The sequence below is a fragment of the Balaenoptera borealis genome (assembly GCF_965194805.1).
Source record: "Balaenoptera borealis genome assembly, chromosome: 11".
NCBI lineage: Eukaryota > Metazoa > Chordata > Mammalia > Artiodactyla > Balaenopteridae > Balaenoptera > Balaenoptera borealis.
The window spans coordinates 39,664,602-39,690,610 of record NC_138868.1 but is presented as its reverse complement, the minus strand read 5'-3'; the positions used below and the strand labels follow the sequence as shown (position 1 = coordinate 39,690,610).

Sequence of the window (26,009 nt, the reverse complement as noted above, 5' to 3'; positions counted from 1 at the left end):
AACACCATACACAAAAATAAACTCAAAATGGATTAAAGATCTAAATGTAAGACTGGACACTATAAAACTCTTAAAGGAAAGCATAGCAAGAACACTCTTTGACATAAATCATAGCAAGATCTTTTTTGACCCACCTTCTAGTAATGGAAATAAAAACAAAAATAAACAAATGGGACATAATGAAACTTAAAAGCTTTTTCACAGCAAAGGAAACTATAAACAAGATGAAAAGACAACCCTCAGAATGGGAGAAAATATTTGCAAACGAATTGACAGACAAAGGATTCATCTCCAAAATATATAAACAGCTCATTTAGCTCAATATTAAAAAAACAAACAACCCAGTCCAAAAATGGGCAGAGGCCCTAAAGAGACATTTCTCCAAAGAAGATATACAGATGGACAAGAAGCACATGAAAAGCTGCTCAACATCACTAATTATTAGAGAAATGCAAATCAAAACTACAATGAGGTATCACCTCACACCAGTTAGAATGGGCATTATCAGAAAATCTACAAACAACAAATGCTGGAGAGGGTGTGGAGAAAAGGGAACCCTCTTGTACTGTTGGTGGGAATGTAAACTGATACAGCCACTATGGAGAACAGTACGGAAGTTCCTTAAAAAACTAAAAATAGAATGACGGTATGACCCAGCAATCCCTCTACTGGGCATTTACCCAGAGAAAACCGTAACTCAAAAAGACACATGCACCACAATGTTCACTGCAGCACTATTTACAATAGCCAGGTCATGGAAGCAACTTAAATGCCCACTGACAGACAAATGGATAAACAAGATGTAGTACATATATGCAATGGAATATTACTCAGCCATAAAAAGGAACGAAATTGGGTCATTTGTAGAGACGTGGATGGACCTAGGGACTCTCATACAGAGTGAAGTAAGTCAGAAAGAAAAACAATTATCATATATTAATGCATATATGTGGAATCTAGAAAAATGGTGCAGATGAACCAGTTTGCAAGGCAGAAATAATAGACACAGATGTAGAGAACAAACATATGGACACCAAGGAGGGAAAGTGGGGCTGGGCGGTGGTGGTGGGATGAATTGGGAGATTGGGACTGACACATATATACTAATATGTATAAAATAGATAAGTAATAGGAACCTGCTGTATAAAAAATAAATAAAATTCAAAAAACAAAACAATCAACATGGCTAGAGTATAGCGATTGAGAAGAATGGTAGTGAGAAATAAGGTTGAATGGAGAGCTAGGAGACCTCATGAAGAGGCTTGATACGTACAGCAAGGAGTTTGGATTAGAAGCCATTGTTTTCAAGTAGAGCAGTACTATGTTTTAAAGATCACCCCAACTGCTGTGTGGAGAATGGAATATAGGGGATCAGAGTGGGTGTAGGACACTACTTTAGAGGCTATCTGCAGTATTCCAGTGAGAAATGATGACTTGGACTGGGTTGGTAGCAGGAGAGAGAGAAGTAGATTATGTATTTCGGAGTAGAGTCAACAGAACTTGCTGATGAATTAGATATGTAATGTGAAGGAACATTAAGACTCAGGAATGACTCATAGGGTTTGGCTTGAACAACAGGTGCATTCCATTTACTGAAATGAAAAAGAGAGAGAGAGTGCTAATAGGTTCTCTGGGAAGCAGATGCTGACACAGAGTTAGGTGTGCAAAGTTTCTCAGAGAATAACACTTGTAAAAGGAAAAGAGGCAGAAGCATAGTTGTATACAGAGAGGTTGCAAGCATGATGCAAACCTGACAAAGTCTCTGCCAGCCCAGTGGGGAGTACCAGAGCAAAGACTGCTAGTTAGTAGAGTTCTGTGTTAGACGAGGTCCTTGTACCACCTTGCTCATTCATTGGCTGGGAGCCTCCCCAAGAACAGTATGCCATTAGTTATACCCCAAGAAGAGTGTAACTCTGGCTCTAAAGGTGAGGTGGACCCTGAAACAGGTAAGAGCTGGAAGCTGTCAGGTAACCACATTCCTCACAGCTGGGCAGGCAGTCCTTCCTTGAAGGGGGATGTAAGTAAGCACATCTCCATGTCCACCTCAGGGAACAACAGGTAGGAAAAGATCAAGAATTTAGTGTTCGATAGGAGCGGGGCTAAGACAGTTAATTAGATCATTCATTCATCAAATATTTATTGAGCTTCTATAATAGACCATTCAAATGGAAATGTCAGGCACATAGTTGGAGGTAGTAGCGAGTTCACAAGAGATGTTTGGGCCAGAGATACTTGAGAATTAGCATATATATGATATTTAAGGTCACAGATTGGTTGGCATCCCCTACTAAGAGACAAAATGGTTTTTAACCCTGAGAAATATCACTTCTCTAGGGACTGTTTGGAGGCAATTTGGGTCGTCACACTGACTAAGGGGACAAGGGGGACACTACTGGCATTTAGTGGGTAGGGTCTAGGAGTGTAAAACATCCTGAAATACATGGGAACTTCTACTCAATGAAGAAGTGTCCAGCATAAAATGTCAATAGTGCCTGTGTGGAAAAATTGGCTGTAGACAGAGAAATGGTCCCAGAACCAACCCTTGGGACATTCCAACTCTTAGAAGTTGGGTAATGGAGAAGAAACTGGCAAAGGAGACCAAAAAAGGAGTACCTAGAAAGGCAGAAAGAAAACTAGAAGTGAGTGGTGTCAGATGCCAAGAGTGCAGAGTGTTTCAAGGAGAGAGGCAGGTCAGCAGCAAAGAATGTTGCTGAGCAGTTGAATATGATGAGGACAGAAAAGTGTCCACTCAAAGGAGAGCTTAATACTGTAAGAGCCATCTCAGAGGAGTGGTGGAGATGGAAGCCAGACGGGCACAAGCTGAGAGTAAAGGGAGGGGAGCAAGTAGAGAAAGGAACTTTTTAAAGGAATTTGAATAAACAATAAGCAGAGAAACAAGTTGGAGGATGATTTGGGGTCAAGGGAAGGATTTTATTTCAAATATTTTATTATCAAAGTTTTAAACATGCAGGAAGTTGAAAGAATATTGCAGTAAATCTCACTAGGTTCTATCATTAACATTTTACTATGCTTGCTTTATCATATCTTTTTTTTTTTATGTGGACTATTTTTAAAGTCTTTATTGAATTTGTTGCAATATTGCTTCTGTTTTATGTTTTGGTGTTTTGGCCGTGAGGCATATGGGATCTTAGCTCCCTGACCAGGGATCGAACCCACACCGCCTGCGTTGGAAGGCGAGGTCTTAACCACTGGGCTGCCAGGGACGTCCCTATCATATCTTTTTATCTATTCATAAGGAAGGAATTTCTAAAGATGAAAAACACTCCTAGAGCATGTTTGTATGCCTACAGTGTGATTCAACAGGTAGGGAAGATTAATGAAAAAAGAAAGAAAGGTGATAACCAAGTGAGAAATGAAGCCCTTGAGAACTGAGGGAGGGGAACAGGATTCAGAGTACAGGTAAAGTGATTGCCTTTTGTTGTTACAGAGGGAAAAAAGAGCAAATGGTTACAGAATCAAGTAGGTTTGTGGATTTAACTCAAAATGGATTAAAGACATGAACATAAGACCTGAAACCATAAAACTCCTAGAAGAACTTCAACATAGGTGGTAAGTTCCTGAACATCAATCTTGTTGATGATTTTTTGGATTTGACACCAAAAGCAAAGGTAATAAAAGCAAAAATAAACAAGTGGGACTACATCAAGTTAAAAAGCTTTTGCACTGCAAAGGAAAACATCAACAAAATGAAAAGGCAACCTATGGAATGGGAGAAAACATTTGCCAATCCTATATCTGATAAGGGGTTAATATCCAAATATATAAAGAACTCATACAACTCAATTACAAAAAACCAAATAATCCAATTTAAAAATGGGCAAAGGACCGGAATAAACATTTTTCCAAAGAAGATATTCAAATGGCCAACAGGTACATGAAAAGGTGCTCAACATCACTAATCTTCAGGGAAATGCAAATCAAAACCATAATGAGATATCACCTCACACCTGTTAGAATGGCTGTTATCAAAAAGACAAGAAATAAGTGTTGGTTCAGTATCCTATGATAAACCATAATGGAAAAGGATATATATATACATAAAAGAATGTATATGTATGGGTAACTGAATCACTTTGCTGTACAGCAGAAATTAATGCAACATTGTAAATCAACTGTACTTCAATAAAAAATAAAAAAGAAATGTGTTGATATGGATATGGAAAAAATGGAACCCTAGTGCACTGTTGGTGGGAATGTAAGTTCATACAGCCACTATGGAAAACAGTATGGAGTTTCCTCAAAAAATTAAAAATAGAATTACCATATGATCCAGCAATTCCACTTCTGGATATTTATCCAAAGGAAATGAAAATCCTAACTTGAAAAGATACCTGCATCCCTGTGTTCACTGCAGCATTATTTACAATAACCATGACATAGAAGCAACCTAAGTGTCCATCAGTGAATGAAAATGTGATATATATCTATATATCTATATATCTATATCACATTTTCCTAATATATATATAATTATGATATATATAATATATATGATATATCATATATGTTATATCACATTTGCATTATATATGTGTATATATATATGCAAGATGGAAGCCATCTGGCTTCCATCTCCACCACTCCTCTAAGATGGCTCTTACAGTATTAAGCTCTCCTTTGAGTGGACACTTTTCTGTCCTCATCTTATTCAACTGCTCAGCAGCATTCTTTGCTGCTGACATGTCTCTCTCCTTGAAAGACTTTGCACTCTTGGCATATATATATGAATATTATTTAGCCATTAGAAAAAGAAGAAAATCCTGCCATTTGTGACAACATGGATGAACGCTGATGGCATTATGCTAAGTGAAATAAGTCAGAGAAAGACAAATACCATGTGATCTCACTATATATGGAATCTAAAGAACAAAAATAAAAACATGAACTCATAGATACAGAGAACAGATTGGTGGTTGCCAGAGGCAGTGGGTGGACAGTGAGTGAAGTGGGTGAAGGTGGTCAAAAGGTACAAACTTCCAATTATAAAATAAGTAAGTCCTAGGGATGTAAAGTACAGTATGGTGACAATATGGTTTATTATATTTTAATTTAATTAAAAAAAATTTTTTTTTATAGAGTTTACTTTTTTTTTTTTTTAAGTATTTATTTATTTATTTATGGCTGTGTTGGGTCTTCGTTTCTGTGCGAGGCCTTTCTCTAGTTGTGGCAAGCGGGGGCTACTCTTCATCGCGGTGCGCGGGCCTCTCACTATCGCGGCCTCTCTTGTTGCGGAGCACAGGCTCCAGACGCGCAGGCTCAGTAATTGTAGCTCACGGGCCCAGCTGCTCCGTGGCACGTGGGATCTTCCCAGACTAGGGGTCGAACCCGTGTCCCCTGCATTGGCAGGCAGATTCTCAACCACTGCGCCACCAGAGAAGCCCTAAAAATTTTTTTAAATTGTGGTATAGTTGATTTACAATGTTGTGTTAGTTTCAGGTGTACAGCAAAGTGAATCTGTTATACATATACTTATATCCAGTCTTTTTTAGATTTTTTTCCCATGTAGGCCATTACAGAGTATTGAGTAGAGTTCCCTGTGCTATACAGTAGGTTCTTATTAGTTATCTATTTTATATATAGTAGTGTGTCTATGTCAATCCCAATCTTCCAATTTATCCCTTCCCCCCCTTCCCCCCTGGTAACCGTAAGTTTATTTTCTACATCTGTAACTCTATTTCTGTTTTGTAGATAAGTTCATTTGTACCCTTTTTTTAGATTCCACATATAAGTGATATCATATGATGTTTGTCTTTCTCCATCTGATTTACTTCACTTAGTATGACAATCTCTAGGTCCATCCATGTTGCTACAAGTGGCATTATTTCGTTCTTTTTATGGTTGAGTAATATTCCACTGTATATATGTACCACATCTTCTTTATTCATTCCTCTGTTGACGGACATTTGGGTTGCTTCCATGTCCTGGCTATTGTAAATAGTGCTGCAGTGAACACTGGGGTGCATGTGACTTTTTGAATTATGATTTTCTCTGGATCTATGCCCAGGAGTGGGATTGCTGGATCATATGGTAGCTCTACTTTTCGTTTTTTAAGGAACCTCCATACTATTCTCCATAGTGGCTGTACTGGTTTACATTCCCACCAGCAGTGTAGGAGGGTTCCCTTTTCTCCACACCCTCTCCAGCATTTATCGTTTGTAGATTTTTTTGATGGTGGTCATTCTGACCGGTGTGAGTGATACCTCATTGTAGTTCTGATTTGCATTTCTCTAATAACTTGTGATATTGAAGCATCTTTTCACATGCTTTTTAACCATTTGTATGTTTTCTTTGGAGAAACGTCTATTTAGGTCTTCTGCCCATTTTTCTGATTGGGTTGTTTGATTTTTTGATATTGAGCTGCATGTGATGTTTGTATATTTTGTAGATTCATCCCTTGTCGGTTGCTCTGCTTGCAAATATTTTCTCCTATTCTAATGGTTGTCTTTTCGTTTTGTTTATGGTTTCCTTTGCTGTGCAAAAGCTTTTAAGTTTAATTAGGGTTTTTAAAAAATTTTTATTGGAGTATAGTTGATTTACAATGTTGTGTTAGTTTTAGGTGTACAGCAAAGTGAATCAGTTATACATATACATATATCCATCTTTTTTAGATTCTTTTCCCATATAGGTCATTACACAGTATTGAGTAGAGTTCCCTGTGCTATACAGTTGGTCCTTTATGGAGTTTGAAATACTGTATTTCACATTTGAAAGTTGCTAAAGAGAGTAAATCTTAAGTCTCAGCACAAGAAAAAAAAATTGTATCTACGTGTGGTGATGGACATTAACTAGACATATTGTGTTGATCATTTTGCAATATATACATATTGAATATGTAATATTGAAACATTATGTTGTATACTTGAAACTAATATAATGATATGTCAATTATATCTCAATAAAATAAATTTAAAGAAAAGGCTGATGGGATGAAGTTTGATCTAGGGACTAGCAATACTGGTATCACCCTAGTGTTTGTTAGAAATGCAGAACCTCAGGCCTCATTGTAGATCTACTGAATCAGAATCTGCATTTTAATAAGACCCCCCAGATAATTTGTATGCACATTAAAGTTTGAGAAGCAATGGATTAGGGGATTTGACGAAGGTGAACATTTTTGCAGTCGGGATATTGACAAAGGATTCTGGGTGAATTATCAAGATCAAAGGTTAGCAATTTTTTTTCTGTAGAGTCAGGTAGTAAATATATTTGGCTTTGAGGGCCATAGATTCTCCATTACAACCACTCAACCTTGCCCTTGTAATTCAAAAGCAATCAGAGACAATACATAGGCAAATGAGTGTGGCTGTTGAGAATGGCTGTGTTCCAATAAAACTATTTACAAAAACAGGCAGTTGGGTGATTTGGCCCAAGGGCCTGGTCTGCTGACCACTGACCTAGATCGTAATAAAACTGTTAAGTCTTGGTGCCCATGTACAGTGTACTGTTGTTTTCCTCTTTCTGATTACTTACTGTCTCTTGTAAGTACTCCTGCCTCCCTCTCCCCCATTCTGAACACAATGAAGAACTTGGCCAGGTGATGTCCTGTGGGATCCTAGAAGTGAGAAGGGGAAAATTGAAGTGTTAAAAAGCCAGAATCTCCCTGACACCTTTTTTTTTTTTTTCCTGGAAGACCAAAGTATGGGGCAGGCTTCACATCAGCTGGTTCTCTGGAGTTGTTTCCCTTTTATTTTCTCCTGGCCTCCAGTAAACTCATTTTGAGCTTTTCATCTGAGCCAAGAAAAATCAAGCAAAGATATTTTATCCTTGCTTAGACCAGGTTGAGCAATAGCCCCTTGATGGCAGTGGCAGTGTTAATCAGAAAGGAGTTCAGAGGTAACAGGCTGGGGGCTTGCAGGGGTGGAGGGGGCAGAGAAATAATATTTATTGAGCATCTCTTCTCTAACGGTTTACATACATCCTTTGAACCCTTACAATAAGTTCAATATTATGCTCCCAGGTTACAGATGGAGAAACTGAGACCAATATTGTAACAGACATTAATATAGCACTTACTATGTGCCAGGCACTGCTCTGCTTTACAAATATAAACACATTTAATCCTCACAAGTCTATGAGGTGGGAACTATTATTGCCTCCATGCTATAGGTGAGGAAGCTATGCTATGGAGAGAGGTTAAGTAACTTGCCAGAAGACACTCTACTAATAAAGATAGAACTGAGTTTTTAATCCAGGCAGGGCTGGGACCCAGGTCTGACTCCAAAGTCTTGTTTTTTCCCTCTCCAAGTTTGGGGTTTTACCTATTAAGTAATAACATTTCCTTATAAGTCCCTCACATGAGCTCATAGTTCCAGGGCTCACTGTCAACATTCCTATTTTTCTCTACCACAAAATAGTCTTTACTAGTATAAGAGAAGCTGTTGCCTGCTTTACAGGCACACGACATTCTTAAATACTTTCCTCAGTGATCTCTCCTAATCCTGAGTCTTGCTGTTCCATCTTGGTTTTCCTGTCTTTCTTGTTTTCTTCTTCTTTCACCCCAGAATATTGCTGAGAATATTGCCAGCATCTCAGTCACCAAGCTAGTGTTACCTTTTTCTTTTCACTGTGTTGTTGGACTAATCCAATTTCTCATTTTCCATTCTTCTTCTCCATTGGATTACTAGATAATAGTAATAAATAATATTTATCTAGATAAATAATCTAGATAGATTATTACAAGATCTTTCAGGGTCTCCCCTTAAAGGGTTTATCCCAATTTTTAGGGCCTAGATCAGGCACAGTGTGCTTGGCCCTTTGGTAGATAATGGGTAATAAAAATGTGGAAGATAGCTTCTGCCTTTGATGTATTTACAGTTTAGTGTTTTCCACAGTGATGGGATGTGGTATTGTCTCCTGACCTAACACTAACATTGCTTACTAATGGTACATAACCAATACCCCCGTATTAGTATTTCTCATGTTTTTCAAATAGAAATTTAGTCCTCCTATACCATAACCTCTTGAATATCCTTTCTTTCTCTAGTGTTTTCACTTTTCAATCTCTCCATCAGAACCGAATATGATTACTTTCCTCACATTTGTCTCTGCTATTAAACCCTCAGTGAAGGCAGAGTCATAACATTCTAGGACTTTCATGATGATAAGAGAGAGAGTTTGAGATTTTAAGAAAATGGACAAGTGTTTCCTCCTGAACCTTCAAAAAAGCTTAACCTCCAGCCACTGTTGTAAGTATACAGATGAGAGGTGTCTAAGAGTAAAGATTGCTGGTCTTGGAATCTAGAGACCTGAATTATAGTTGTAGCTCAGCCACTAAAGTGAGAAGGGCTAACATTTACTGAGCACTTACTATGTGCCTGTCACTTTTCTATTAACTTACGCTGTAAGGAGGAGGGTACTATTATTCTCATTTTACAGATAAGGAAAGTGAGGCACAGAGCACTTAAATAACTTGCTGCGAGTCAAGGAATTGGTTTGACATAGGCAGTCTGGCTCCAAATTTGTGACTTAGCTACTATTCTCTATTACTTCCTGATAAAAAGAAGCTACCATTACTAACATATATGCAACAGGTTCTATACTGGTTTTCGGGAATCTTATCTAATCTTCACTAACAACTCTGAGGTATATACTATTTTTCACAAGGGAGAAAACTAAGGCTCGGAGAAAGATGCCATTATTTGGCAGACTTAAGTTTCGAAACCAGCCTTGAGGCTCCAAAAGCTTCTCTAACCCTCGCCACTAGTATCTTTGAAGCTGAGTTTTCCTATCTTTAAAATGAGGGTTGTGGAGTAGATGTCTCAGTTCTATGAGAAGGGTGTGAAGAAAAGACAGATGTCCGCAGATGGGTGTGAGACAAGGTGAAATAAAAGCAATCAAGCCATAGTGGCCCAGGGCCCAGCAAAACAGGGGAGGGTGAGGTTACAAATATGAGTAAGATTCCCGCCATGGAGGAGGCCCAGGGTGTTAGACCCAAGCGAGGCCTGTGGGTGAAAACGAGCCTAACAGCCTGTCTCTGACCAGTCCGGGAGCTGCCGGCGCGGACCACGGGCCGAAGGGGAGGAGATACCTGGGTTTTTGTCCGCGTCCCGGGTAAGCACCTCACCCACCCAAATCCTGCTCCACAGGACTCTCCATGAAAGCCAGAGAAGGAAGGGGCGCGGCTTCTCAGCCCGCGCCGCAGAGCGCCACGTCCCTCTTGGCTCACCCTCCCCGGGGCTCCTACGCGTTAGCTCTCCACACCGCCCGCCTCCAAGCCCTCCGGCGCGGCCTGGTCTCCGCCCTTGCCAATCGGCGCCTTCCACTCTCCGGGTAGGACCAATTAGCGGCTGCTGGGGCCCGGGGCGGTCGCCATGGCAGCAAGGAGGCGGGAGCGCGCGGTGGGTAGAAGTACAGAGCAGAGCCGCCGGCTGGGGGCTGGCGAGGCAGGTCTGTGCGCTGCAAGCGTTCAGCAGGCGGAGCTTCGCGTGTGGAGACGCGGCTTCGTAAGGCCGGCGATCTTGAGGTGGGTGAGGCTCTGCACCGCGGGAGGCTGGGGTGGGTCCTGAGATAAAGCTCAGGTCTTCGCCTACCCTGCCCCGGCAGTAAGGATGGTGGGAGCTCCACGGTTGGGCGGGCACGGTGGAGAGTGCCTTCCAGCTCGAGCTTGAGACGCGGGGTCTCTTTCTCCGTTCCACTCGCTGCCGGGCACCCATGCTTTCTTTGCGGTCGATGAAAGTGGTAGGCTCTTGGCGAGGAGCAGGCGGGGGGTGAGTGCAGGACCAAGTCCCAGGCTGGGCTCCAGCCCGGCCTTGGCAGGTTGATGGGCGAGGGAGGTGCCCCCTGGTGAGACTGATGCTCACCACCGGCTGAGGCGCAGAGCTAAGATAGGCCGGTGAATCCTGCTCTTCTGCCGGTTCTGTTCAGCCGGCAACCGCTGACATTAGGGGAGGAGAAAGTTCGTGCCAGGTGTGGTATTGTTTTCCCTAAGTGACAAACCATTAGGTGTGAGATGATGGTACAGGGTTTGAGAAAGATGGTACTTCCTTGTTGCACCTGCTAAATAGTGACTGAGTGAGTAAATGTGGTTATTGTTGTGGTTGGTGCTGGCAGTGGTCTTGGAAGGCAATTATTTTATAATGTCAAGAAAGAAAATATGAACATAAACCATTGAACCATTACTCTCATTTCTGGGAGGCAGAACCTCTTGAAAGTCTCAAAGTGTCCACTAAACTCCTAAATTGGATAATGTCCATTTACACAATTAAATAAGTAAGTGCTGCCGTCTAAGCCTTTTATTAAGGCTATTAAATTCATGAGTGAATATGAACACCAAACTATACATTACCTGGGTTAAAAAAGGGGGGAGGAGGGAGAAGGGAGGTTAAATGCAATTATATCTGATAGTCAATGTTGTCTGAAGGAGATTGTGGACTTTCCTTATAAGAACTGAAAGAATTCATGAGATATTTACTTTAAGGAATTCATTAAAAGTAGTATGACTAGTGGTATAATAGATTTGGATCCGTTAACTTATAGCTTCTTTTACAGCCTACTTAAATTACTTGTTTCTTAAGAGCTTCCCTGGTAAATTCTGTTGAATAGTGTCAGCCAATATCCAGATTCTTGCATCTTGTTCCTCATAGATGTTGCCTCGGGACTCATTCTGATTTAAGCCGAGTGTTAGTTCTTGTTTTATAACACTTGAAAACCAAGTTCAACAAACGTTGAACAAACAGATGTTTCAACAATTCTTCCTCAGTTTGTAGAGTCAAAATTTTAAGAAAAAACATGGAAATTAGAATTAGAAATGAAATCTCAAATAATATCCCTCTTGTTATTAGGGTAAACATAGGAACTTCTGTTTCTCATCTTGGTCTTTAAATTCTCCATGATCTGGTCCAGCTTTTCAAGACAAGTGAAAAATTCATTTGTCTCCTTGTGGTTACCTATGTTGTTCCCCTTCTATTCTAGTTTTACCCATTTTGCAAGGGTGAAGTCCATGTTGTGTTTACCTTTCTCTGATCTGAGGTACTTATTGTTCATACCACACATTTTGTATATACCCTTTCATTATACTTTTTGCCAAGCTGGTTTGTGCTCTGTAAACAGCAGTTAAAATGAAATGCACAATTAAGACAATAAGGGTACCTTTCAAAACACTAGTTATTATGGGCACTAATATAGAGTATCAGTAACATGATCAATACCAGTGTCTTTTTATTTTGGAATATGTTATGTATCTAGACATACCAAACTAATTTTGTGTTATTTAGAATAATATTTAAATTGCTTTCCACTTTCTAAGGACCCTTTAGATGACTGAAGTGTGCAAAATACCCTTTTAAGTGTTGGGTAGCTGGAGGAATCAAGTGTAGGATTTCAAAATGTACTGAAAATAATTCTTAAAGTCAATAATCTTTTAAGTATTGTAATTGAGTTGACTATATTTGACATGATAGATGATTAACTTTTTCTAAATAACTGAAGGTCTAGAAAGGGGAAATTGTTATTTTTATGTTTAATACATGCAATTAGTTTGTAGACTTTAAAAAACAGGCTCAGGAGTTTAATACAAGCAATTAGTTTATAGACTTTAAAAAACAGGCTCAATTAGTTTATAGACTTTAAAAAACAGGCTCCTAACAATTTAAAATAATTTATTCAAGGAAAACCATTGATCACTTTAATGATTTTCAATCTAAAATTTTTAAAAACCACCACAATATGGTAAAAAGTACATTTAATTAGAATTAAATGGCCAGATTCCAATCCTGGCTCTGCCAAATGATCTTGGCCAACTCAGTTAACCTCCCTGTGCCTTATAACCTTTTATAAATGTAGGGTCTGAACCGAACAACCTCTAAGATCATTTCTGGTCCCAGCGTTCTCTGATTTTAAAAATTTAAGGCAGCCTAATGGAAAATGAGATAGCAGTTGCATGCTTTTATTTTTGGCAGAGTTTTTTGTTTGTTTGTTTTTTCTTTGTTTTTTTTTTTTGGCAGAGCTTCTTGACATACTGTATTTTAGTTATTGAAGTACAGTATGTGTAAATAATGAACACGTAATTTTAATAAATTTAAAATTTTTACTGTTGCTCATATGTTTATTGAGTATACATATGTGTGACAGTATCTGCTTTTCAGAAGCTTATCATCAAGAATACTGTAGGGGAGAGGGAGAGATAAATTAGGAGTTTGAGATTAACATTTACACACTACTATATATAAAATAAACAACAAGGACCTACTGTATAGCATAGGAAACTATATTCAGTATCTTGTAATAACCTATAATGGAAAAGAATCTGAAAAAGAATAAATATAAATATATATATATAACTGAATCACTTTGCTGTACACCTGCAAGTAATACAACATTGTAAATTAACTATACTTCAATTAAAAGAATGGTTAATTAAAAAAAAAAGAATACTGTAGCTGTCTTTTAGGGTTGGAAAAAAAAGGCAATATACTGGTTTTCTTGATTGGTGTCCTTTTCTACAGATATGAGCAGCAGAGACACTAAGATCTATGCTGATATCTTGATACAGGGAAGGGTTGGAGTCCAGCGCAGCTGGTCATACATCTGATGTTTTATTTTTTTTAATTTTTTAATTTTAGAAAGTTTCTTTTTTTCATATATATATTTTATTTTTAATTTTATTTATTTAGTTATTTATTTTGGCTGCGTTGGGTCTTCGCTGCTGCTCGCGGGCTTTTCTCTAGTTGTGATGAGCGGGGGCTACTGTTCATTGAGGTGCACGGGCTTCTCATTGCGGTGGCTTCTCTTGTTGCGGAGCACGGGCTCTAGACGCCCGGGCTTCAGTAGTTGAGGCATGCTGCCCTCAGTAGTTGTGGCTCGTGGGCTCTAGAGCGTAGGCTTAGTAGTTGTGGCGCATGGGCTTAGTTGCTGCACGGCATGTGGGATCTTCCCAGACTAGGGCTCAATCCTATGTCCCCTGCACTGGCAGGCGGATTCTTAACCACAGCGCCACCAGGGAATCCCAGAAGCTCTGTTTTAATTCCAGGGAGGAAGAGATTGTGTTCTTCTTTTGTTGGATGTATTCTTTTCATTGGCCTACAGCTGCATCAGGACTTTGGCTATGGCAATGCTCAGAGGAGAGCTCTAACATGGCCTTTCAAAAAATGACATTTAAGGTTGTATGTCAAACTGGTTTATTGCTTTTTAAGTTCAATGACTTTGGGTGTTTACAGCACAGATTTAAATTATTTAAATATATAGATATTAAATTTTCAAGACAGGAAGGGCATTACTGTTTATGGAGCATTTACTATTGCCAGTACTGTGCTAGTTACATTGTATTCATTCTTATTTTCATCCAGCCAAAAACTTATGGAGAAGTATTGTTCAATTTTATAGATAGGAAAATCGAGACTCAGAGAGTCAAATAGCTTGCCAATAAATGGGAGTGTTTAGGATTAAATCTGCTGTTTATTTTTGACCATGCTGTGTTAATAAAAGTCATGTGCCTTTCCGACATATTACATGCATATGATTACTCTCCTGCTTAGATAATTTTATGTTAAATATAGTACCATGAAAAGAAATAAATATGTGTTCTTAAAACTTGAAGATATTTTATTTCCTTATTTTCTTTACATACTGCTTAGAAATAATTATGTTCACTGGTGAGTTTGCACATGAGCTAACTGCCTTGTATTTTACAGTTAGGTAGTGGATTTCAAAAAAGACTTTGAGATGTTTTGCTTTATTACTGATCACTATGTCTGAGGCTGGGGCCAAGGTTAATTTTTAAAAGCGGTGGTAAGAGTAAAAAAAGGTTCCAGATAAAGATTTTAAGAAAAATTCCAGTTAAGGATTTAATGGGGAAACTTACCCTATATATTGAAGTCTCATTGCAGAGGAAAATAAGCTTTTCATTTGAACTTTTCTTAGTTATTTAAAAGAGGAGCAATATGGTAAAGCCTGGGTACAATAAATGAGTATCTTTGCTTATTCTGGTCTTTGATTCTGTTTAGTTAATATATTTCTTTCCCTTCCCTCACTGGAATATGATACAGTCTCATTCCACTTTATAGAAATTTGGTACCTTTTCTTATCACAGGATTTGACAAATGTTTACACTGTCATGTGCCATTACCACTGTAATAAGGCTAAATTTATGTTTATTTTTAATTTTTTTTTTTTTTTTACATATATTTAGAACCTGTTAAGAGTCAGTTCTTAGCGAAAAAGCATTGAGCCAGGAGCCAGACCCACCTCTTCACTAACTGACCTTGCGCAAGTCATCTTACCTCTCTGGATCTCAGTTGCCTGATCTGTAAAAAGGAGATAAAAATTCTTTACCTGTTTGAAGGTAAGTGATCAGTTAAGAAAGCAAAAATGAAAACAGACTTAGTGGTGGCTTCAACATAAAATGTTTGTTTTCTCATGTAAAGTAATTTTTGAGGTAAGCAGCCTAGGATAGGTATAGTAGCTTCATAAAGTCACCAGGGACCTAAACTTTTTCCAGTTCTTTGATCTGCTATTCCTAAGATGTGGCCCTGGTTCTCATAGTCCAAAATAGCTGCCAGAGCTCTAACTGTCAAAGCAAAGTTCCAGGCAGCAAGGCAAAGACAAAGAAGGATGCATCCTCTCCCTTTAAGGAGATTATCCTGAACCAAAGCTCAGGCTACCAGGGAAGCAGGGAAATGTAGCTGGATACATGGCTGCCCTGAATAAAATGGGGCTTTTGTTATTGAAGAGGAAGGGAAGATTTGGATATTGGCTGGGAAATAGAAGTATTTGCCACAATATGGATCTTTTTCTCTTTCATCTCTGATATCTGTAAGCTGTGATAACCACTCAAAGAAGCTTCAGTAATTTGCCATGGCAGAGCTTTAAGTCTGACCATTGTCTCTAGAAGGAAATAACTTTCATCTAATACATTGTTTTTCTTTTGTTATGTTTATCCCATGATTCCTTATAGAAGGCTTTCTGTCTTGATTGGGTATTTGTTCTGGTTATTTAAAAAAAATTACCCATAAATGTTCAATAGTAGATGTTGGTTGTGTAGCTAACATTTATTGAGCCACTTGCTTTATGCAAAATACTAAAAAGACAGAGATAAGTTATCCTAAGAGTATCACATAATAAGTCATCAGGAAGTAAATTTATGTTGAAAAGTGTAATCCACCTTAAGATACATTTAAATTCAATGTTGTCACGCAAGGAACATTTTTACCTTTCTTCTTGGTTAAAAGTTGTGGTTTTTTTAAAACAACTTAACTGTTAACCGTCTTGAAATTTCCTCTTACTTAACTACTAGCCCTTGCTTAACTTACTTAGGTATACCAATATTTTATTTCCTTCCAGACTTTTTTGGATAAATATTATGTAAATATACCCTATACTTGTCACATGAAATGATTCAATTGCCATTATATCTGTAAAGAAAGTGAATTGAAATAAAGTTTTGAGAAAAGGAAACTGAAATTTAGGAAATGGAAATTGGATGGGGGAAGAACCTAAAGATTCAGTCAATCTTTTAGGGATATTAGAAGGAATATAAGGAGCAAATTAAGACATTTAGCATTGTAAGTCACCTGACTGAAAATGTCTTATTTGCTGAATACTATTTTAATGCCTTAAAATTTGTTCAATTAACAGAAAGGATCATGCTATATGTTGTTTTGTAAGCAGCTTTTTTCAAATTGCAATTGTTTACTTAATAGGCTGCCTTCCACACTAGATTGAAAACCCTGTGATGGTAGGGACCATGTCTATCTCACTTACCTTTGTATCCAGCATAATGGCTGGAATATAGTGAGTACTTAGTAAATATTTGTTAAATTAATAAATAGCGTACAACAGATTAAAGAAAACATACTTCAATTCAGTCTTAAATTTAAAAGGAATAGGAGTAAAAGAGGAGGGTTGAGGGAGGGAGAAAGAGATGGATGAGGGAGGAAGAAGAGAAACAAAAGGAAAGAGAGACAAACTAGTTTCAGTTTTTTGTACTCTTCACACTTCTCACCCGTGACCATGCTTTTTAACCACTTCCAGGGTTTTTCTCCCTACAAACAAGCAAAACAGGAAACTCTTGAGAAACACACACACACATACACACCCCAAGTAAACTTAATCTGGATAATTACTGGTACGAATCAGTAGTTGAGAAATGTGCCTCTGTTTATGAATGGGAATTTTGATTTGGTGGAGACAGGGAAGGAGAGTTAAACTTACTTTTAGGACTTAGACATTTAGGGAAATTATTTTGTATCTACTGCATGTTAGGAGAGGCTTAAGAACTCTGCTTTTTTTTTTTTTTTTTTTTAATTTTGGCTGTGCTGGGTCTTCATTGTGGTGCACGGGCTTCTCTGTCTCGTTGCGGCGCACAGGGTTAGTTGCCCCGCGGCATATGGGATCTTAGCTCCCCAACCAGGGATTGAATCTGTGTCCCCTGCATTGGAAGGCGGATTCTTAACCACTGGACCACCAGGGAAGTCCCAAGAACTCTGCTTATTTTGTAATTTTTCTTGAGGCTCTAATGCCTTTGGGATCAGTGCTTTCCATGCTTTTTTTTTTTTTTTTTTTTTGGCTGTGTTGTGTCTTTGCTGTGCGCGTGCTTTCTCTAGTTGAGGTGAGTGGGGGCTACTCTTCCTTGTGTTGCGCAGGCTTCTCATTGCAGTGGCTTTTCTTGTTGTGGAGCACGGGCTATAGGCATGCAGGCTTCAGTAGTTGTGGAGCATGGGCTCAGTAGTTGTGGCTCGCAGGCTCAGTAGTCATGCGGCAGGGGCTTAGTTGCTCTGCGGCATGTGGGATCTTCCCCGACCAGGGATCGAACCCATGTCCCCTGCATTGGCAGGTGGATTCTTAACCACTGCGCCGCCAGGGAAATCCCTTCATGCTGTCTTGAGATCACTGCCTGATTTAGAATTTCACATTATGCTACTTCAGAGCGTTAATTTTCAGCCTATCCTGGTTTGGATCAGTCTGCTGTGTCAGCCAGCTAGTTTGGCCCAGTATTTCCTCTTTAGGACTCTGTTCTTATGGAAGAAGAGAGTGATAAAAGAAACGAGAAGGCCATTCTTACTAACCTGATAATGGAAGAGAAGTAAATTAGTCTCCCTTTCTTTCCATTGCCTCTCCTTATCGTTCATCTCTCCTTCTTTTGTATGGACATTTGTATATTACTGGGTTAATGAAAATCTGTAAACCTATCTCTGACACATTTGACATTATCTTGGTGTTTAAAGACATCTTTGTATCGTTACTTTTCTACCTAATGAGCTAGAAAAATTTTCATTTCTTTTGTTATAACAGTTAACATTTATTGAGGGCTTATTAAGGAGTAAATGTTTTAATTAACTTTAGACTTCAGTAAGTTAATTGTCCTAATTATTTCTAGAATAAACAGTAAAAGATTAGAAACTAATAGAAGGGGAAAATGTATTTTAAAAATTCCTCATCAGTCAAAAACAAAATTTAAAAAAACAGGCAAGAAAGAAGAGGAGATAAATATTAAAGAGGCAGGATAAATAGAAAGCCAAAAAGAAGATGGTGTTTCATCAACTCTAAGACTCCATTGATATTAAGACACCAGTTTATACTATATAGAACACATACTGCCAGTTAAACTATTACACTGTGCTTTATCACTTATAATTTCATTTTGTGTTTACCAAAAGTGCTTTTTAAGATTCATTTAAACATATAGATTTTTCTCACATCACTTTTGCAGATACATAAAGAAATTACAAGTTAAATAAATTGGTTAAGGTATTCCTAAGACTTTTTCACATTCATAGTCTGAGTCTTTTGAAATGCTTTCTTGATTCAGAATTGTGAATGTTTGTGTTTTCCCACACGACATTTTTCTCTCTACTATGAAGAGTGAGGGTAATTTTATTCTGGGAATTTCTTTAAGACCATTTGCCTAGAATTTTCTTCCAAGCCTCTGACATTCATTTTGCAAGCTTTGATGCCAGTGCTTTCCAAAAGATGATACTCATTTTGCAAGCTTTGGTGCTAGTGCTTTTCAAAAGATGACAATGGAAATTTGTTAGATTCATCTTCTTTCCTCAACCTCTCCTTCAGTGGTTTATTGACTAAAATGTTGAGGGGTTTTAGTTTGTCTAGACATGGCATCAGGAATAACATCAAGTTGTGATACCTTTCCAGCAACTTATTCTTTCAATATGCAGGTACGCAGCCTCAGAATGCATCAAGAACTAAACTCATACCCTTGGCAGACCATGAAAGGCTCTTGGACATTCAAACCAGATTTAGCTAGCCTTCCTTTAAGTCAGCCATAATCCCTCTTTTACATATACAGTAACGTTTTTGGGAAATGCTTTTGTAGTTTAAAATTTAACATGGCAGCAACTTTTGGCCACAGGTGCTTATGCTAGTGTTTCAGTGATATGCTATTCCCTATGTAACCCATTCTCAGGATATCAATCTCTTTAGTACCTTTAGCATTAGTATATCATTTTGAGGCCTGTAAAGAACATCAGGATTTTTTCAGCATTTCCTATTGACTAAATTCAGCTTTGTTTCTTCGTCAGATTACATGGAAATTATGCAGCTTCTGTTCAGTCTTGGTAGGAAGTCTCTGACAAATTAACATTTGCCTTAACGATTCATGAATCCATCAAATCAGCCTCATGTTCTATAATTTTTTTTTTTATATATTGGAGGCATTGTCAGTTTCTACTGCCTTCATTTGCATTGTTTGGCTGCTCATAGATAATCTTGTTGCATCTCAAAATGTAAGGCAGCTTTGTCTATTTGTTGGTATCTTCCTGTCTAAAGTCAGGTGAAGCACTTAAATGTTCCTTTACAAGAAAATGTAAAGTTGCTGTTATTCCTTTAACATCAAATATTTGCTTCACTAATACCAGCTGCTTCATTTCTATGTTTACAAAATATTTTTTTTTTTGGCCACGAGGCTTGCGGTATCTCATTCCCCGACCAGGGATTGAACCTGGGCCACGGCATTGAAAGCCCAGAATCCTAACCACTAGGCCACCAGGGAATTCCCCAGAATAGCTTTTCATTTCAATGCCAAATCATAATTTAATCCTTTTGAAGACATTTTAAATGGCAATTAAATTCAATTTGTGAAGTACCCAAAATGCAAAAACTCAGTCTGAAGTGATGGCAGTAGGAATAGCTATAATAAAGTTCATGCATGTGCAGGCTGTAAAGATTATATTGCTATTGCCACTTAGTCAACCACATTTTAATATTCCATTAACTGAAAAACACTCTGATTTCTGAGATGTTAAACTGAGGAATTAAGTACAATGTCAGTAATTTGATTAAATATAAACAGAGAAAATACTCTAATTGGAAAGATTATTAGGCTGAATTTTTAGAAAACTTGGGAACTGCTATGTTTAAAATGGATAACCAACAAGGAACTACTGTATAGCACAGGGAACTCTGCTCAATGTTATGTGGCAGCCTGGATGGGAGGGGAGTTTGGGGGAGAATGGATACTTGCATATGTATGGTTGAGTCCCTTTGCTGCGCACCTGAAACTATCACAACATTGTTAATCGGCTATACTCCAATATAAAATAAAAAGTTAAAAAAATAAAAAATAAAATAAAAATATGAGCTAGGAAGATTTCATCTTTACCAAGTATACTTCAAAATAACCAAAAAAACCCAAAATATGATACTTATATTTTATATATAACTGGTCTTTATCATACAAATAAAAGAAAATTTATTAGAGAATGTAAAAAATAAATAAAGTAAGTGTGTGAGAATGTGTGTGTGTGTGTGTTTGTGTGTATCTACACACTAATCAAAAGAGAACTGGTTTACCTATATTACTGTCAGAATAGACCTTAAGGCAAATTGGGGTATAAAGGTCACTCAAATGTGAAAAAGATTAAATCCACCAGGAACCTAGAAAATCTTAAATTTGTGTACATTTTATAACATAGCCTCAAAATATTTAAATGAAAATGGACAGAATTATAAAGAAAAACAGATAAATCCAAAATTAAAGTGCAAGATTTTCACTTTTCTAGTATGACAGGACAAGCAGACAAAAATCATTAAGAATGTAAAAATTGGATAATTATGAAAAGTTATAGAGCATGGCTAGTTCTAAAACCTCTATACTTTTGTAGGTAAATGATGTTTGTAAATTGTATTTGTTCCTTTTTTAATGTTCGCATTTTATTTTATAAGCTCAGATTTTTTGCTCTATTTTTCATTACTTTAAAAAAAGTTGAAATATGATTCACATGTCATAAAATTCACTCTTTTTAAAGTGTACAGTGTCTCACACTCTGTATTGAAAGTGTGAAACATTCCTGGCTTTACTTCATTCTTATTTTATCTAGATAGGAACTTTTTTTGGTAGTTGATTTTTGTATTCTTTGTATCCCAGCACCCAGATCTTCTCTTTGATCTACCAAGGTAATTTTCAGCTGGCTGAATCAGCAATGTTTGGTTTAAAGACATTTATAAATCATATAATTTAATTTCTTAGAATTGGTGTGAGTACAAACAATTTGAGTAGTATTTCTGATAATGTAACAGAAAAGATCTACACATTTTTCAAAAGAATAAACTGATAATAGAATCTAAGAGCTTAAAGAATACTGAGTTCTAGTTAAAGTCTCTTTAAAAAAATTCATTATTTTAAAAAATGAGGAGACAAGCAGGGAAAGTTAGTTGACTGACCTATGATCACATAGCAAGTGAATTGGTACAGCTGGAATTAGAATATAGACCTAAATTTAGTTTTGCCTTACCCTTCTTAGATGTAACACCTGATTTTCGTTTCCTTGAGGATCCAAATTTACTTTTCAGATACGCATTCTCTTTGTCTCTCATAGTAGAAGAGGTTTGTGAAAAACAGAGCTAAGGAGAGGCAGTATGTCCTCAAATGTTAGCATGCCTCAGAATCACCTATAGGGCTTGTTAAAACAGATTTTGCCCCCCCCCTTCTCTTCCTCACCCCCCTCAAAGATTCTTTGATTTAGAAGATCTGGAGTAAGCCCTGATAATTTGCATTTCTAACAAATTCCCAGGTGGTGTTGATGCTGCTCTTTCAGGGACCACACTTTGAGAACCAGTGCTTAAAAGCAGACATACTCTTTGAAGTCAGTCACTTCCAGGTCCAAACTCTGGATCTACGATTTACTGCTGTGTGACCCAGATCAAGTTTTTTAACTGATGTGTTTCAGATTTCTGTACTATAAAATGGGAATAATAATATTTATTTCACAGGGCCATTATAAGAAATAGATTAGTTAATATAATAAAAAAGTTTGGCATACTGCTTGCTACATAGTAGACACTCAATAGATGGTTTCTATTGTTATTTATAATAAGCCTGGGACCCAGTGAAATGTTTATGAACCATAAATTCAGTCAGTGTTTTAGAGTAGATGCCCAGAGACTTTCTGTCACTTTGAGATGCTGTCAGGACACAGACACATAGACACATTCATATATACAAACACAGTCTTGCTTGATTCTCTTCGTATTTATGGTAGACTTGAAAGAAGAGTGAGAGAGCAGAAGTGACAAGTTGGTAAAGAGATTCCACTTCCAAGATTGGATTTATCTATAGTTTATTTTTATTACTCTCAGCTTCTGTTGTGTATTGAAGTAAAGGTGGACACTATAAAAAAAAAGAGCATATTTCAAGGTATGTGACATAGCTGCCAATTGCTAAGACAGAACTGCTTATTAATGTGTACGTGTGTTGTATGGTGGGAAAAGGAGAGCCTAAGGGACATTGGAGATGACACAGGTGGAGGGGAGAAGTCTGTGTGAAAGATTCTTTTAATGTATTTTTTTTTTAATTTAATTTAATTTTTGGCTGTGTTGTGTCTTCATTGCTGCACAAGGGCTTTCTCTAGTGGCAGCGAGCAGGGGCTACTCTTCGAAGCGGTGCGCAGCCTTCTCATTGTGGTGGCTTCTCTTGTTGCTCTAGGCATGCCGGCTTCAGTAGTTGCGGCACACAGGCTCAGTAGTTGTGTCCCGCAGGCTCTAGAGCACAGGCTCAGTAGTTGTGGTGCATGGACTCAGCTGCTCCGCGGCATGTGGGATCTTCCCAGATCAGGGATCGAACCTGTGTTCCCTGCATTGGCAGGAGGATTCTTAACCACCGCACCACCAGGGAAGTCCTGAAAGATTCTTTTGAACTCTGGATTGACCACATCAAGGGATAGTCACAGTTCCTGATGGGGTCTGCAAAATGAAGTTATGGAGGTATATCCCTGAGCTGACTTTCTCTGTGTACATTATAGAGAGACTATTCAAACCATTTTAGCAATTATTCATTTTCTAACTGTACAGGTACCATGTTAGGGGCTGCGGAGACTTAATTAAGCTCCAGAAGTGTGTGTAGAAGACATCAAAATTGACTTGAGCAGTTAAGTCATAACTTGGGCCTTTCAACCATGATTACACTTAAAACTTTTACGTTGTTTAATGGTCATTTGGTCAGCCTGTTTACAGTGGCATATGGGACTTGCAAAGGTAAACGAAAGTTTCAATTCAGAGTTTTTAAAAAAACAACTAACTTAATATTTTTAAATTAATTTTTTACAAAGTAAAAGGTATAGCTAATAAATACTTGAAAAGATGCTTAACATCATTAGCCAGTGAAATGCAAATCAAAATCACAGTGAGATACCGCTTCACACCGAGTAGGGTGGCTATAATAAAAAAGATAGTCAATAGCACGTGTTGGTTAGGATGTGGAAAAATTAGAATCCTCATATATTGCTGGTGGTAGTGGAAAAAGGTGCAGCTGCTATGGAAAACAGTTTGGCAGTTCCTCAAAAAATTAAACATGGAGTTATGGAATTGACCTAGCAATTCTACTCCTAGGTATACAACCTAAAGAATTCAAAATATGCTAACACAATAACCTGAACACAAATGTTCATAGTAGCGTTATTCATACTAGCCAAAAAAGTAGAAATAACCCAAATGTCCATCAACTGATGAATTGATAAACAAAATGTGGAATATCCATACAATGGCAAATCTATTCAGCTGTAAAAAAGAATGAAGTGCTGGGACTTCCCTGGTGGCGCAGTGATTAAGAATCTGCCGGCCAATGCAGGGACACGGGTTCGATCCCTGGTCCAGGAGGGTCCCACATGCCTCAGAGCAACTAAGCCCGTGTGCCACAACTACTGAGCCTGCGCTCTAGAGCCCACAAGCCACAACTACTGAGCTCACGTGCCACAACTACTGAAGCTTGCACACCCTAGGGCCCGTGTGCCGCAGCTACTGAGCCCGCATGCTACAATTACTGAAGCCTGTGTGCCTAGAGCCTGTGCGCTGCAACAAGAGAAGCCACTGCAATGAGAAGCCTGCACACCCCAGTGAAGAGTAGCCCTCGCTCCCCGCAGCTAGAGAAAGCCTGCGCGCAGCAACGAGACCCAATGCAGCCAAAAAAAAAGAATGAAGTGCTGATTCGTGTTACAACATGGTTATACCTTGAAAACAATGCTAAATGAAAAAAGCCAGACACAAAAGGCCACATGTTATATGATTTCATTTATATGAAATGTCCAGAATAGGCAAATCTATATAGACTGAAAGTAGATTAATGGTTGCCAGAGACCGAGAGAATAGGGGGAGTGGGGAGTGACTACTAATGGGTATGGGGGTTATTTTTAGAGTGATGAAAATGTTCTAAAATTGGATAATGGTGATAATTGCACAACCTTGTGAATATACTAAAAACCACTGAATTGTACAATTGAAAAGGGTAAGTTTTATAGCATGTAAATTGTATCTCAAAAGAGCAAAAACAAAACATGTACCTACAGTGGGCATGAAGCATGAATGAGAAGTAAACTTTGTTGTCATAAAAAATAATTGTGGGAAGAGGAGGTAATTCATGGTTAGGGAAAGATTCTGTGGAGAAACAAACCATCCTTCTATTAGAGATTCATAATGCAGAGTAGCTGATCTGAAGTTCTGAAAGTCTTACGAATATGGAAACTTATTTAGCTTCATTGAGCCAGTATCTCCCAAACATTTCATTATAAAAAACATTTATTCACGACAATCATGTTGAACTAGTGTCCTAGAGAAGAGTGAATCTTGGTCTTGAGCATACGTATGTAGGGGGATCACCTGGATTGTTTGTTAAAACAGATTCTGGGTCCCCACCCCAGAGATTCTGATTTCAGAGGTCTTGGGTGCAGGCTGAGAATTTGCATTTCTGACAAGCTCCCAGATGATTTTATCCTTCAGGTTTGAGAACTAAACTTTGAGTAGCATCTTTATAGAATAGTCAAATCCTGTACCTTAAATGGGTGAATTTTATGGCATGTGAATTATATCTCAATAAAGATGCTAAAAAATTTGATATACTAGAAATAACACTAAAATGTGGATTCTAGTGATTTTGTTAATGTAAGACAATGCTCTATGAGTGACTTGTTTCCATTAAAAATTTCTTCATCTATAAAATGAGTCACTGTTCTATGTACTACGTAGGGTTGTGGTGAAAATGAGGCAATGTACTCTTCCAAATTGTGTTCTGTAGATAAAAACATGTTACTTTAAAAAAAAAGTCCATGGCCAGCTAAGTTTGGGAGTCTCTAAATTAACAATGCATATTCCAGATTGATGGTCAGACCATTATTTTTGACTTGGATCCTAATATCACTCTCTCTACATAAAATCAATTAAGTATGAGCTTTTTATTCATTCTAATTCTTGTAGTAGATCCTCTGGAGCTACAAAGATCCTTATGAAGTAGAAACTGAATAAGCAAGGTTTGAATAATATTGTTCCTCTTTTGCTTCAACGCTGTTACATCCTGCTTGATATTTTATTGACCTATCTATCTGAAAAATTATTGGCCAAACAGAATTTTAACATAAGACTATTGGCTATGATAAAATAATGTCTAGGAAAGTTAAGAGAATACTTGTAGCCAGTTATTTGTCTCTTTTAATCAATTTATGTTCATAGAGCAACTTATTTTCAAAATTCAGTTGAAGCTAATTTAAATATTATATCCAGAAATAATTTTGGCTCTTTAGTATTTCAATAGAGAAAAAAATAAATAGTTTTCCCTT

At 37.8% G+C, this 26,009-nt stretch overlaps 2 protein-coding genes across 5 annotated transcripts in view; one reads left to right on the top strand and one right to left on the bottom strand.

The window, feature by feature from the left end:
• Window positions 1–10,673, bottom strand: part of LOC309606615 (uncharacterized protein) — a gene marked incomplete at its 5' end in the record, with an annotated part of 45,222 nt that extends 34,549 nt beyond the window's left edge. The window contains 2 exons of the mRNA XM_082343919.1: window positions 7,492–7,573; window positions 10,049–10,673. Coding sequence (XP_082200045.1) covers window positions 7,492–7,573; window positions 10,049–10,673 — 707 coding nt within the window. The remainder of the gene's footprint in view (window positions 1–7,491; window positions 7,574–10,048) is intronic.
• The window catches only part of NUCB2 (nucleobindin 2), a 44,134-nt gene continuing 28,470 nt past the window's right edge, over window positions 10,346–26,009 (top strand). Inside the window, exons 1-2 of one of the 4 annotated variants that reach the window (XM_082341606.1) lie at window positions 10,533–10,727; window positions 15,146–15,298. The gene's annotated coding sequence lies outside the window, so the exon portion shown is untranslated. Of the gene's footprint in view, window positions 10,484–10,532; window positions 10,728–15,145; window positions 15,299–26,009 lie in introns of those variants that run through there. The other 3 variants (XM_082341605.1, XM_082341603.1, XM_082341604.1) reach the window with 3 other exon arrangements.